Here is a 15,837-nt window from a genome sequence, read left to right on the forward strand (position 1 = left end):
TAATGTGAATCTACTAATATTTAACAATGTGATTATATTTCTTTTTAGATTATCTACCTGTATAACACATACATAGCTGTCTCTATGTCACAGTAATACTTTTGTAAATATTACCATATTTTTCTAATATACCAAAGACTTTATTTTGAGCCAGTTATTTAGAAAATTGTTATATTTTCTATTATACAAGTTTAAAAATATTATTTGCCTATATTTTCTTAGTATATAATCCTTCTTTTCCATAAAGCTGGGGAAAATAAATCAGTATATTTAAAAGAAAGTGTTAAAATTGAAGGCCTCATTTAACTAGAAATGCTACACATACATGAAAAAATGGACTGTGTCTATGAGCACTGTAGTTTCATACTTTTAATCCAAATATATCTAAAATTTTCATGTATTTATGGGTCTCTTTTTCTATGTGAAATTAGTGGTTATGTTTACTTACAAATAGTGAAATAAGACAGAAAAATAAGGAGTCTATGGCCAGTAAGTGATAAATCTAGAAAATGGAATCCAGAAGCTTCAAGTACTTCTCTCCCCATATAATGTCTTCCTAGGTTATACTTGGAAGAAAATATCTCCCACCTGATTTCTACTGTGTTTCACAAAATTAAGAGTTGTTCATTATACTCTCTGAAATCTAGGTTTATTTTCAAATAGAACATGGGACAAAATGCTAATGAGGAAATGGCTTCAATCAAATCTAAGATCTTATGATTGTAATATATCATTAATAGATCAAGTAAAATGATTTTTGTCTTATTTGAGTAAGTTACTACTTACAGGTGATAACTTATTTATACACTTAAAGGAGATAAACTTGTCAAGAATGAGGGAAGGCAAATTAGAAAGTCCTATGTCCCAGTTTCCTTAAAAAAAAGATAATGAAAACATATCATTAATAGGCTTATACATTGATATTATTGACCACTGGTTTAAACATCACAGCCTAGGATAGTGAACATTGCCTAAATATGCAAGAAACTTCTCAGCTGTTCTTAAGGTCCTTAACCTTTCAGGTTATGTTCATATGTTCAGAGAACATATGAAACCGACATTATACATAATATACATAATATCTTTCTATGTGAATGTGTACTTGCATTTTCTAGGGACAGAGTCTAGAGTTTTCATAAGAATAGCAAAGGGATCTATGACTCAAAAAAGCTTAAGAACCACATATACTACTACTTCTGGCTTTTTGTTCTCAGCAAGTGAGGAATAAAAGGAATCATTTTAAGCCTTAATTTCTGATACATTTTAGATTCCTTTTCCTCTTCCTTTTGATTGAAGATTAAAGGAGTAAGGGATTAAGGTATTTAATTTATACTGGTAATTTATTTTGGGGAGAAGGGGCATGAAAAACAGGCCTATAATTGAACAATTTCAGTGAGCTATGTACATATATATAAAATGACCTTGTGTTAGATATTCTGAAGATTTTGGGGGTAAGTCAAATGTAATTAGTGAACTTCAACAGATTAATTCCTCAGTTACACTGGATTTTTATAAAATATTTGAAATAGATGGCTGACTAGAGTTAAGAAACACTTTCTCTTCATTTTAATCCATATTACATGCATTCTATCATTATATTTTGGTGCTATCTGAGGTGCCAATTTTCTTTTTTTTGTTTTGTTTTTTTAAAGATTTTATTTATTTATTTGAGAGAGAGCACATGAGAGGGGTTAGGGTCAGAGGGAGCAGCAGACTCCTTGCCAAGCAGGGAGCCCGATGCGGGACTCGATCCCGGGACTCCAGGATCATGACCTGAGCCGAAGGCAGTCGCTTAACCAACTGAGCCACCCAGGTGCCCTGAGTGTCAATTTTCCACCAAATAGAAAAACGCATGCCATTTTTTGTAGGTGATTCTTGTAATTCAGGGAAGATTTAGGCACATTTCTAATGAAATAACATCAAATTGATGGAGGAGAGGGTGATGGGGAAGAAATCCCCTTCAAGAGCTGACTACAAAGAGTAAAGAGTTTGTGTGATTATCTTCACAAGTGTCTAAAGCAAGATCTTAACAGTGCCTGGCATATTTTAGGGTGCTCAATGATAGCTCTTATTACGGATTTGACAGTAGTAAGAGAGAATTCTGTATAATAGAAAGAGTTCCATCAAATCCCATTTACTTTAATGCAAAAAGACATTTGCATATTGTATACCAAAACTGTTTTTCACAGGTGAGTGAAATTGAAATCACTATATCTCAACTATATTCTTTTTGCTGTAGTTTATTTTCTAACGCAAAACTGAGGAACCATTTCTTTCTCTACTGTACTTTCATTCCTTCCCCAGTAAAACATATATATATATACATACATACATAAATATGTTTATATATGTTTATAAACTAGTCAAACTTGTATATATAAAATATATAAATGTATAAATATATAAAACATGTAATCAATTCTTAAAATGTCAGTAAAAGCAAACTGATAAACGTCTGGTTTTTGTACCTGACTTGGCATCCCCTCCCCTTTTAAACAATTCATTTGGTATAAACACATATAATCAAATGAATTCACTCAAAGTGCCTTTAATGATTGCCTCCACTGTCATTACATTCTCTAAGCCTGTCAGATTTCCAGTTAACTAATGCACCATTTAAACCCTTGGTAACTAGGAAATGTTCCAGTTCAGCCAGCTTGTATTCCACGATCCTGAGGTTTGCCAATATTCGCTTCTGCATGGTTATGATGTGTGGGGAATTAATTAAGATATCCTGAGAGAGGCTGTTGACTGAAAGACTCTTATCAGTATTGCTCTTAGTTGACCCAGTAGAAGAGGTTGGTCTTACTAGTGCAAGAGAAGTCGAATTTGATGACATTTCACCAACGCTGCTCTGTAAGGGAAGGAAATTATACACATGTAGTTTATTGAGTTTAACAATTTCCAAATACAGTTGACCTTTGAACAAGGTGTGTGTGTGGGGGGGGGTAAAGGCATCGATTCTCTGTGCAGTCAAAAACCCATGTATAACTTCTGACTCTCCCAAAACTTAACTACTAATAGCCTACTCTTGACCAGAAGCCTTACAGAAAGCACTTGATTAACACACATCTTATATATGTATTATATACTGTATTTTTACAATAAAGCTAGAGAAAAGAAAATGTTATTAAGAAAATAATAAGGAAGAGAAAATACATTTGCTGTACTGTATCAAAAAAAGAGAGAAAGTAAAGACCCATGGAGTTCAAACCTATGTTGTTTAAGGGTCTACTGTACTGCCAACTAACATGCTTAGTCTCGGTTACCAAAATAAACTGATTGTCCTCCCCTAAGAATTAGAGATTGAAAATCAACAATGTTGATTTTGGAAATACGCTCTTCCCAAACACTGAAAAAAAAAATATATGAAAGTAGCCTTTAAATATCAAAATGTCGTATCTTTGGCTTACATTTCTTAGACAGAAAAGTAGGTCTATACCTGGACCCTCATCCTCATCTAAAAGGATCACTAAAGATCTAAAGTCACTTGCAGCTTTCAATATCACCAGGAAACCCACATTTTGACCTGAATTATTTGTGAAAGCCCAAATACCTGCCATACAGATGACTGAAACCAGGGGAGAAAGAGGCAAACAAACCTAAGGAGCAGTAGAAACTAGAGAAGAGAGAGAAGGTACAGATTCCTAAAACAGGAGGTGGTGGAGCGGGCACTTTCAGCTCTCCTTTTCAAGTGGGTGAAAAGCTGACCACATACTCAGTGACTCGGGGCCTTTTACAGCAGACCACAGCTGCCCAGTCATTGGTCGGTAAGAAAGAAGCGTTGGGGGTAAACATCTGGGGCTCTTGCAAGAGAAGAGGAATGAAGTAACCTTCTCTTACTCTTACTTTACTATTTTAGTATCGTTCTACTCTCTCAGACACACACCTCCCATCCATGAACCACCTCACTTCATCTAATTCCAGTTTCTCTTACACACTGTACCTGAAAGTGGCTTTTCCAGAAGACAAACAGAAAAGCAAACAGAATACCGCTCAGTAGAAGCAACAGCATGCTCATGTTTCCTCTTCCGCCTCTTTCTCTGGGGCACGGAGGCACTCGGCTGGCAGTTGGGGAGCAGGGGGACACTAGTTACCCGGACTAGGGAAGTCGCGGGCCAAGATGATAAGCATCCCACACTGCCTGGTGCAGCTGGAAGACGGTTCCGCTTTCGGCTTTATATACTGCAAAGGGCGTGTGACGTCACAATCGAGCACCTACGTGAGGGCGCCATGTCACAATCTGATGACGTAAGACCCAGAAGCAGGCGGCGTGACATCGGCCTACTTGGTTGCGGCGTCGGGTCGTTAGAGAGGGAGGTGAGAGACACCCGGGGCGGTCGGGATTTCCAGGAAGCTGAAACACTGTAGAAATAGACTCGAAATTCATCGGCTAAAGACAAGATTTTAAAAGTGCTCGTCCCTCCTTTTTTTCTCTTTTAAGTTATCTTTGTCCTTGCTGCACCCACTCCATTATTCATTTCAAAAACAAGTTCAGAAACAAGATGGAAATGTACTGTGAAAAGTAGTTACCCACAAACTGTGTGAGTCTTTGCCAGAAACCTCCTCCACAGTCCCATTGCTGTTTTAGGATTCACTTTAACCCTATTCACATTGGGCTAATTATATACATTTGTGTCACTGTACAGCTTAAAAAGTAATTCCAGAGACATTCTCCCACATAATTCTCACAATACTTTTGTGCTATAGGTATTTTTAATACCGTGTCTACTTTCAGAAATGCAGAAACAGGTCAGGTATTAAGTAAACTCATTTGAAACTAGCAGCAAAAGCAGGACTCGAATCCACAGAGTTGAGTCCTGAGATGAACTCCCCCATCCCCATCCTCAGGACCTCTACCTGTACTTGCGGACTTGTGAGCATCGAGTATTTCATATTTTCCACTCAAGGAATTGAACAGTATATTTGGATTAATATTAATGAGAGGTAAAAGATACAGGAATCATTGTACTCAACAGGAAATGTTCGAGAAATTTGGATAGATGTCCAAGATGACACTGAACTAAAAATTCAGAACTAAAAGCAATGGCCAGGGTAATCTCAACATGAGTGGCAAACTACAACCCCTAACTGCTTGGGGAAATGACTCACATCTTCATATAAATAGGAAAGAAAGGAATTATTTATAAATTTTGCACATCAAACTTATTTCCCAATGATGAGTTCAAAGCTTAAAGATTTCTTTATTCAACAAGTATGTAATAAACACTCATGTAAAGGGTGTTTACACTGTGATATATTCTGGGGATATGATTATGAGTGAAAATAAGGTTTCTTCACCTGGAATGTGCACTGTGGTGTGAGAGATGGACATTAATCAAGCACCCACAGAAATGAATGTAAAAGTGCTAATGAGATAAGTGGTAGCAAGAAGTACATGGTGGCACAGGAGCTTCTCATAGGATATGGGATATAAAGGAGAATGATGCTCCTGGCGTTATGGCTTATTCAACTAGATGGATAGGAAATAACCACGTGTAGGATTAGTAATCATGAATTTGGTGTTGGACATGTTGAGTTTGAGGTGACATTGAGACATGAAATAGTTGAGCTCAGGGAGATAATTGAAGACATAAATTTGTGAGGCATCTGCATATACATGATAATTGAAGCTTTAGGTATGGAAGAAATTCCCTCATGTCAGTTTAGGACATACAAACAAAGAATAGAGCATGGAAGGATTTCAATATTTACTGGCTGGGTAATAACACTTCCTCTGGTATGTTATTGTGGTTATGTTGACATCTAACTTTCTTGCTTCGTCAAATAAAATGGAGTGCAGCCCAGTATCATTGTCTCTGACAAAAGCATTTTGAATTTCATCTTACTGGTATCCAAGGGAACACTTCAAAGACCTTTGAAAATATTCTCATCAAGCACATTAGACTACTCTTGCTAACCATTGATTTTTTCATTTATTTTTTTTATTACAGTATAATATTCAAAACATAGAATTAACATTTTAAACAATTTTAAGGGCACACTTCTGTGGCTTTAAGTACACTCACAGGGTTGTGCAACCCATCACCACCATCCATGTCCAAAACTTTTTCATCTTCCCCAAATGAAAATCTATACTTATTAAACACTAAATTCCTATTCTCCCCTCCACTCAGCCCCTAGAAACTACCATTTTTCTTTCTGTTTTTACAGATTTAGATAGAATAGTTACCTCATAGGAGTAGAATGACACAATATTTGTCATGTTGTGACTGGCTTATTTCATGTAACATAATGTCTTCAAGTTTCATCCATACTGCAGCATGTGTAGGAATTTTATTCCTTTTTAGGGCTGGATAATATTTCACAGTATATATATACCACATTTTTTTACCCATTTATCCATCGATGGGCACTATGTTGCTTCTACCTTTTGGTTATTGTAAAGCTGCTATGAACATGGGTTATTTGTATGTTTTAGATAACAGTCCTTTATAAGATATGTCTTTTGCAAATGTTTGCCCCCAGTCTGTGGCTTGTGTTTTTACTTTCTGGACAAAGCCTTTCACAGAGCAGAAATGTTTAATTTTAAGGAAATCCAGCTTATCAATGCTTTCTTTCATGAGTAGGTCCTTTGGTGTTATGTCTAAAAGTTATCACCAAACCCAGGGTCATCTAGATCTCTTCAAATTAACAACTCTTAGTTTGGGTTTTTTTTCCCCCCCTATTGTTTTGATATTCTCTATTTCCTTTATTTCTGCTCTAACATCTATTATTTTCATCTTTCTGCTAACATTGAATTTAGTCTGTTCTTTTTCTAGTTCTGTTATTGTTCCTAAAAATAGCTGAATGCATGTTTCTCTCAAGTTCACGTGAAAACATTCTTCAGGATAGACTATATGTTAGGCCACAAAACAAGTCTTTTTTTAAAGATTTTATTTATTTATTCATGAGAGACAGAGAGTCAGAGGCAGAGGGAGAAGCAGGCTCCCCGCGGAGCAGGGAGCCCAATGCAGGGCTTGATCCCAGGACCCTAGGATCACGATCTGAGCCAAAGGCAGATGCTTAACCAACCGAGCCACCCAGGTGCTCAAAACAAGTTCTAATAAATGTAAAAATATTGAATCATACAAAGTATCTTTTCCAGTCACAATGGATGAAACTGGAAATCAACAGCAGAAGGAAAACTGGTCAATTCACAAATCTGTGGCAATTAAACAACACACTTTTTTCTTTTCTTTTTTTTTTTTTTTAAAGATTTTATTTATTTATTCATGAGAGATAGAGAGAGAGAGGCAGAGGCAGAGGGAGAAGCAGGCTCCCCGCGGAATAAGGAGCCCGATGCGGAACTCGATCCCAGGACCCTGGGATCATGACCTGAGCTGAAGGCAGACACTTAACCGACTGAGCCACCCAGGCGTCCCATAAACAACACACTTTTAAACAACCAATGGGTCAAAGAAGAAATTAGAAAGGAAATTAGAAACTATCTTGATGCAAATGCAAATGAAAATACAATACACTAAAACTTATGGGATGCAACAAAATCAGTGCTGAGCAGGAAATTGATAGGTTTAAATGCTTTCTTTTAAAAAAAGGACTTAAATCAACAACTTAGGTGCACCTGTGTGGCTCAGTCGGTTAAGCGTCTGCCCTTGGCTCAGGTCATGATCCCAGGGTCCTGGGACTGAGCCCCGTGTTGTGTTCCCTGCTCAGTGGGAGCCTGCTTCGCCCTCTCCCGCTGCCCCTCCCCCTCAACCCGTATTCTCGCTTGCTCTGCTCTCTCTCAAATAAATAAATAAATAATCTTTAAAAAAATCAACAACTTAACTTTACACTCCCTTTTGATTACTATGTGCATGAAATATCTTTTTCCATCTTTTTACTGTCAATCTCTGCATGTTAAATTACTCCCTTTTACACAACATACACTTGGGTTCTGCTTTTATTCCATTCTGCCAATATGTCTTTTGATTGGGCTGTTTAATCTGTTTGCATGTGAAGTAATTACTGGTGGGGAAGCATTTGCTTTTATCACTTTATTTATTTTTTGGTTTTTGTACCTCTTTTAGTGTTTTTGTCCTTTCTTTTCTCCATGACTGCTTACTGCCTTTATCTTTAGTTCAGTTTTTTGTAGTGATGCATTTTGATTGTTTTCTTATTTTCTTTTGTGTGTATTCGATAGATATTTTATTGTGGTTATCATAGGGGTTCCATATAACATCCTAAAGTTATGATTATCTGTCTTAATTGATACCAAATTAACTTCAATTACATGCATAAACTTCACTCTTTTACAATTCTGCTTCCTGCTTCCACTTTATGTTATTGATGTCACAAATTATATCTTTTATATATTGGATACCCACTTACATAGATTTATAATTATTTTTATGATTTTGTCTCTAAATCCTGTAGAAAATAGCAAGTGGAGTTACAAACCAAAATCGCTATAATACTGTGTTTTTGTTTTTTTTTTTTTTTACATTTGCCCATGCATTTGCTTTTACTAGAAGTCTTTATATTTTCATATGGCTTTGAGTTACTCTCTAGTGTCCTTTTTCTTTAAGATTTTATTTATTTATTTGAGAGAGAGAGACTGCGAGCACAAGCAGGGGGAGAGGCAGAGGGAGAGAGAAAGGGAGAAGCAGACTCTCTGCTGAGCAGGGAGCCCATGTGGGGCTCTATCCCAGGACCCTGGGATCATGACCTGAGCGGAAGGCAGACGCTTAACTGACTGAGCCACCCAGGCGCCCCTCCTTTTAGTATTTCTTTTAGCATTACTTATTAATATTATTTTTTTGAGGGGGGAGGGGCAGAGAGAAAGGGAGAGAGAGAATCTCAAGCAGGTGCCACACCGAGCGTGGAGCCTGACATGGGGCTTGATCCCATGACCCTGAGAGCATGACCTGAGTGGAAATCAAGAGTCAAGAGTTGGACACTTAACCGACTGAGCCACCCAGGTGCCCCTCTTTAGCATTTCTATTTGTAATGAACTCTTCCTGATTTTGTTTGTCTGGAAATGTTTTAATTTCTCCCTTATTATTGACAGACGTATTTGCTGGATGTAGAATTCTCAGCTGACAGTTTATTTCTTTCTCACTGCCTTCTGGCCTGCAAGGTCTCTGCTGGGAAATCCACCCATAATCTTATTGGGGATTTCTTGTACATGATGTGTCATTTTTCTCTTGCTATTTTCACTATTCCTTCTTTGGCTTTCAGTAGTTTAATTATAATGGTGTCAGGGTAGGACTCTTTAGGTATATCTTAAGTGGAATTGTTAAGATTCTTGGGTTTGTATATTCATATATTACCTTAAATTTGAGAAATTTTCTGTCATTATTTCTTCAAATAAATTGTCTTCGCCTTTCTCTCTCTCTCTTCTGGGATTTCCCTAATGTGTGTATTGGTTCACTCCATTGTGTCCCATGAGTCCTTTAGGCTTTGTTCACTTTTCATCAGTCTTTTTTTCTTTTTACTCTTCAGACTCAATAATTTCTAATGTCCTTGCAATGACGTCGATGGAACTAGAGGGTATTATGCTAAGCGAAATAAGTCAATCAGAGAAAGACAAGTATCATATGATCTCACTGATTTGTGGAATTTGAGAAACAAGACCGAGGATCATAGGGGAAGGGAGGAAAAAATGAAACAAGATGAAACCAGAGAAGGAGACAAACCATAAGAGACTCTTAATCTCAGGAAACAAACTGAGGGTTGCTGGAGTAGAGGGGGGTGGGAGGGGTGGGGTGGCTGGGTGATGGACACTGGGGAGGGTATGTGCTATGGTGAGAGCTGTGAATTGTGTAAGACTGATGAATCACAGACCTGTACCCCTGAAACAAATAATACATTATATGTTAATAATTAAAAAAATAATTTCTAATGTCTTTAACTTTGATCCTTTTTTCTCCCTGTTTGAGTCTTCTTTTGAATCCCCCTCTAGTAAATGTTTCAATTCAGTTATTGTATTTTACAGCTCCAGAATCTGATACTTTATTATTTCTATCTTTGTTGATATTCTCATTTTGTTTATATATCTTTTTCCTGGATTCCTGTAGTTTTTGTCCATGCTCCCCTTTAGCTCCTTGAGCATATTTAAGATAGTTCTTTTAAAATGTTTGTGTAGTAAGTCTGATGCATATGTTCTTTAGGAATGATTACTGGAGATTTATTTTTTCCTTTGAATGGGCCACGTTTTCTTGTTTCTTTGTATGCTTTTTGATACCTTGCTGAGAATCGGGCATTTGGAAAAATGCCCACCTTTTCTAGTCTTTAAAGACTGACATAGAAGACCTTCACTATTTAGAGGGACCCTGAGCCTTGGGATCAGCCCTGGGTCTTCTCTGGGTGTGTGTTTTTTTGTGAGTCTGTGTGTGTGCTTTTTAAATTTTTATTTCCCAGGGGCTTTTAAATGTCTCATTTCCCCAAAAGTCTCATGCAAGCTTCTTGGGGCCTTAGAAGTTCTATTGTATTCCTCTACTTAGAATCTCTGGCTCACAGGCCTGCACCCCCCTATAGTGTTTGCATGCCAAGATACTCTCCATTGTCTCGCATGACTTCCAGACTGAGATCCAAAAGTTTCTGCTGTTCCTCAAGTGAGCTTTTAGTCAGGCAAGACATAAACCAGTCACTCCAACAGCCCAAGGACAGACCAAGTCCTTGTAAACAAGTTTCACTCTGCTCCTGCCCGATGGATGTAACCAGGAATTGGGCTGCTATTTTTCCAGCATGCGCCCATCAGGGAGGGGTGAGGCAAAAGTGAGCAAAAAGGCTGCAAAATTTCCCACTAGTTTTCATGTGTTTTTTTTTTTTTTTTCTTGATTGGGCAATCAGTTGGTTGCTATAGATCTTTCATTGGTTTACAGAGTTCCTATAAAGTTAAATTTAGTCAATCTGTAGTTGTTTGATATCACCAGGAGGAAAAGAGGGCCTGGGGCCTGGGGTTTTCTTGTTCCACCATCTTGTTGATATCACCCACTAACAATTGACTTTTAAAATACTACAACTGGGGCATCTGGGTGGCTCAGTTGGTTGAGCAACTGCCTTCGGCTCAGATCATGATCCTGGAGTCCCAGGATCAAGTCCCGCATCAGGCTCCCTGCTCGGCACGGAGTCTGCTTCTCACTCTGACCCTCCCCCTTTCATGTGCTCTCCCTCTCATTCTCTCTCCCTCAAATAAATAAATAAAAACTTTTAAAAAAATTACTACAACTGGAGGGGTGCCTGGGTGGTTTAGTCAGTTAAGCGGCTGTCTTTGGTTCAGGTCATGATCTCGGGGTCCTGGGATCAAGCCCAGTGTCAGGCTCCCTGCTTGGTGGGGAGTCTGCTTCTCCCTCTCTCTGTGTGCTCTCTCTCTCTCTCAAATAAGTAAATAAAATCTTTAAAAAACAAAAATAAAAATAAAATACAGCAACTGGAAAAAAATTAAATAAATAAAATGTGACAACTGGTAGGAATAATTGAAAAGTATAGAGTCCTGGGGCACTTGGGTGGCTCAGTTGGTTGGGCATCCAACTCTTGGTTTTGATGTTGGCGGGATCTCACTCCTGGAAGATGGAGATGGACTTTCCATTGATGACAAGCTTCCCATTCTCAGCCTTGACTGTGCTGTGGAATTTGCCATGGGTGGAATCATACTGGAACATGTAGACCATGTAGTTGAGGTCAATGAAGGGGTCATTGATGGCGACAGTATCCACTTTGCCAGAGTTAAAAGCAGCCCTGGTGACCAGGCGCCCAGTACGGCCAAATCTGTTCACTCCGACCTTCACCATCGTGTCTCGGGGATGCGGCTGGCTCTGCACCAGAAGATGTGGCTGTCTGTCGAACGGGGAGGAGCAGGGAGCCTGTATGGAAAGAAGTTTTAATGGTTGGTTCTGGTAGCAATAAATGGTTGAGTTTAGACTAGGTATAATAGTTAGAAATGAATACAAATGAGATAATGTATATAATTTATATTTTAATTTATCAAAAAATTATTACAGTTTTATTAAGATAATAAATTCAACATACCTTACACATTGTCTTATTTAATATGCATATAAAGTTAATTATATTTTAAAAATAAGATGGAAAGATTCACATTATCATATAATATACATTTATATATGTATAAACACATTTTTTTTAAAGATTTTATTTATTTATTTGAGAGAGAGAATGAGAGAGAGAGAGCACATGAGAAGGGGGAGGGTCAGAGGGAGAAGCAGACCCCCTGCTGAGCAGGGAGCCCGATGCGGGACTCGATCCCGGGACTCCAGGATGATGACCTGAGCCGAAGGCAGTCTCTTAACCAACTGAGCCACCCAGGCGCCCTGTATAAACACATTTATCTAAAGCGATATTAGGATTAGAAATAAAGGTGGTTTATGAATCCTTTACTGGAAATTATTACATTAAAACATACAGAACATAAAATCAGATTCTGAGTTTCTTTCTGTTCAAAGACCAACTTATTGTGTACACAGAAAACAGATTACTTTTTATTATTGAAATATTTTGTAAACTCTCTGTGTTTCTGGCCTATAATTAAATCATCTTTTTAAAAGTTCTTATTTTGGGGAAAAAGTTAAGTTCCTAATAATTATTGTTGCTTATTCCTGTGCTTTCAAAATATTAGCCACAAATGTTTCAAAATTTGTAATCTTGGTCACTGGCAGGAATGTGCTTATTCAATTATAAAATGTTGTTTCAATGGTCTCTGCAGCAAATTTATTTAATGAGCATATCTCTAAATTTCTTTACTACTTCTCTCCCTTTGTAATGATTTTGCTTTTTATGTTAGCACAAACAAAAATCCAGTCTATTTCCCCCAAAAAATCTTGGTTTGTGCTATGAAATGATGTTTCTGACAAATATGTTATCTTTGCAAACTATTGTGGATAAAAGGAAAAATTTGCATTTTCTTGTTGGTGCCTTTTCCTATTTGTATATGCAGAAGAGAAAGGTGCCTTCCAGGTCTTTCTCTCTGCTAATGACTATTCCTTCTCTGGGCCCCTAACAACATGAGTTCAACTTGAAGACACTGTGTAGAACACATGCTTTCCCAAGTACCTATTCCTTTATAAATCAATGTATTCAATGAAGATCTCATCCTTTTGGTTATTGTTTAAGTACTGTGACTATCAGAAACTTTGCGAAATGTGAAATATTATTGATTTGCTGAATTTTATGAAATGTGAAAGATTGATATTTTAGTAATACTATTAATTTTTATTTTTTTATTTTTAATTTTTTAAAGATTTTATTTATTTGAGAGAGAGAGAGTGAGAGAGAGAGAGCATGAGCAGGGGTGGGGGGAAGGGGTAGAGGGAGAAGCAGACTCCCTGCTGAGCGGGGAGCTCTTGTGTTCCATCCTGGGACTCCCAGATCATGACCTGAGCTGAAGGCAGATGCCCACGGACTGAGCCACCCAGGTGCCCCATTATACTATTAATTTTTAAAATATCTCAGAAAGGATATGTTTGATATTAGGAAGTGTGATGGTAGGCATTAGACACAGGTAGGGTGTTGGCATTGATAGAGATCCAGTATACAGATATAGTTTCAAGAATTGGATAACTGCCTCTTGGTGCAACAGGAAAAATTAAGCCCTTTAGGAAGGAACAAGTCAAGTAAGTGTGGTTTAGAAGGATGGTTGAGTTGTGAGAGGTTACAGGTGTGTGTGGGGGGGGGCAGCTCAGATTATCCAGAATAAAGGAAAGATAGGAAACAAGCAGCAATACTCTGCTTCTTATTTAATTGCTGTTAACAAGCTAAACTGTTGCAGTCTTATAAGTGCTATTTTGTAAAGCTACGTGGTTCAGACAGGAATTACAGAGGCCTATCTTATTGTTGGGATATGACGGAAAAAGTATGTTTTGCCCTTGATTTCCCATCAGAATTAGGCTTATCTCATATGCTTACAGAATGTGGTTTTAAAGTCCATGGGCTGGTCCTTTGCCACTTCGGTTTTTACACAGGAGAAGATTAATCCCCCTACTAATGAGCTGAAATTCTTAGGGGAGGAGGTTGTGAAAGCTTTTGTTTACTCCACATTTTAGAGATAAAACTTAAAATACTTCTCCCTCTTGAGACTTTTTTTATTTTTTAAAAAAGATTTTAATTATTTATTTGAGAGAGAGAGAGCGAGAGAGAGCATGAGCAGGGGGGAGAGGGAGAGGCAGGCTCCCCGCTGAGCAGGGAGCCCTATGACTTGGGACTCCATCCCAGGACCCTGAGATCATGACCTGAGCCGAAGGCAGACGCTTAACTGACTGAGCCATCCAGGCACTTTGTGAGATTTTAATTTATGCCAAGATGTATATGACATCAATTTTTTAAATACTCAGATTACCTTAGTTATTTGATGGGGTTCTGCTGGTGGAAGGGGGTAAAATGAGAAAATAGGTTTAATACAGTTGTGTGAGGGTAGGGAGTAGGATAGAATCAAGAAAAAAAAAAGGATACTGAGGATATCGTGTATAAATTTTACTGCAATTTTCCCCAAGTCCTGACGTATACGTCATATAATATTAAACTTGAAAATACCAGATTCCTCAGCCATTTGGATATTATTGTGAAATATTTGTGGGCAACTTGGTGAGTGTTTCCAAGGCTGGTGTTTGAATAGATGTGATTTTTACATTATAGTGGGAGCATTGACAGTGCTTTCTATGGTGATGAAGTTAGATAAGTGTATTTTGTTACATCGTCAATTTATTCATGGACAGAGTTTGCTATCTCTAGTAATCTGGATAGAAAGGTAATGCTCTTACATTTGTTTATCATCTCTATGATTTCCAAAGCATCTTCATTTAAATGATTTCATTTAATCCTTCTCAACAGTCCTGTCTGGTAGGTGTGACGAGTGTAATTCCTATTTTATGTCAGAGGAAGCTGGTGTGATTTAATTGCTTTGCTTAAGGTCTCAGAATTAGGGGCGCCTGGGTGGCTCAGTCAGTTAAGTGTCGGCCTTCGGCTCAGGTCGCGATCCTGGGATTCTGGGATCAAGCTCCAGCATGGAGACCCAGCATGGAGCTCCGCATCGGGCCCCCTGCTCAGCAGGGGAGTCTACTTCTCTCTCTCATTTTGCCCCTCCCCCCACTCGTGTTCTCTCTTGCTCACTCTCTCAAATAAAAGTAAATAAAATCTTTTAAAAAAAAGGTCTCAGAATTAGTTAACTAGGAACCAGGCCTCTTGATTTGGGGTCCTTTCATCATACTGCCTCAATATGTTTATCCCCAAGTAGAGAAGAATCACAAGTTAGATAGTCTATGCTATTAATTTTCTGTCCCTGTGTTGAAAAGATGAATAAATGGAGATACCTTGTCAGCAGTTACCTATACACATTAAATCTTTCAGTGTTCACCATCAGGTTCATTGACAAGCAACCCATCATCTCTCTAGTTGTGAAATTGACAGAGGGGATATCAAATGATATTAAGACATCGTTGTTGTAATTGAAGCATTTGCCCCTTTAGCTGTGCTATGGAGATTCTGCCATTGCTCAGGAGCTTCTCTTGGGTTATGCTACCATATTTAATCACCTCCGTAACAATGTCATACATCTTAAGCTCAAAGTGTAGTAGCTCCTGGTGTCTGGAAGATGTGAGCCCATTTCTATTTGATTTTGGAGGAAGAGTAGTATGAATGTAGAATGAAACCTGAGTTTCCTCAGAATAATCCTTTGCACAAAAAAGGACATTCTACAACCTGAATCATCAAGGAAACCCTCCTTAACAATTGTGTCAACATAACCACTGAAGTACGGTAATTGGTATCCAGAAAATATTACAAAAGTTTTCATTCTATAACAATAAAATTTACCCTAGGTTTATACAATGTATCTTTAACACAATCAATGTAAATTTAATGCAAATTTATTTGAATAAT

At 37.8% G+C, this 15,837-nt stretch overlaps 1 protein-coding gene across 1 annotated transcript; it reads right to left on the bottom strand.

The window, feature by feature from the left end:
* Positions 1–2,548: 2,548 nt before the first annotated feature.
* Positions 2,549–4,021, bottom strand: CT83 (cancer/testis antigen 83). Its single transcript, XM_045876445.1, has 2 exons — positions 3,947–4,021; positions 2,549–2,854 (listed from the first exon to the last, which is right to left on the bottom strand). The coding sequence occupies exons 1-2, from the start codon at positions 4,019–4,021 to the stop codon at positions 2,549–2,551; spliced, it is 381 nt and encodes a 126-aa protein (XP_045732401.1).
* Positions 4,022–15,837: the final 11,816 nt, after the last annotated feature.

This window comes from Mirounga angustirostris, unplaced genomic scaffold (genome assembly GCF_029215605.1).
Source record: "Mirounga angustirostris isolate CCGP_5_RB_7025 unplaced genomic scaffold, mMirAng1.0.hap1 SCAF_11, whole genome shotgun sequence".
Classification (NCBI taxonomy): Eukaryota; Metazoa; Chordata; class Mammalia; order Carnivora; family Phocidae; genus Mirounga; species Mirounga angustirostris.

What these genes read in the sequence shown, in the direction of transcription:
- CT83 (XM_045876445.1), bottom strand. Translation starts at nt 4,021, where the DNA reads ATGAGCATGCTGTTGCTTCTACTGAGCGGTATTCTGTTTGCTTTTCTG. An exon ending in TCTGGAAAAGCCACTTTCAG is followed by an intron (nt 2,855 to 3,946) that starts GTACAGTGTGTA and finishes CTTCCCTTACAG; the next exon opens with AGCAGCGTTGGTGAAATGTC.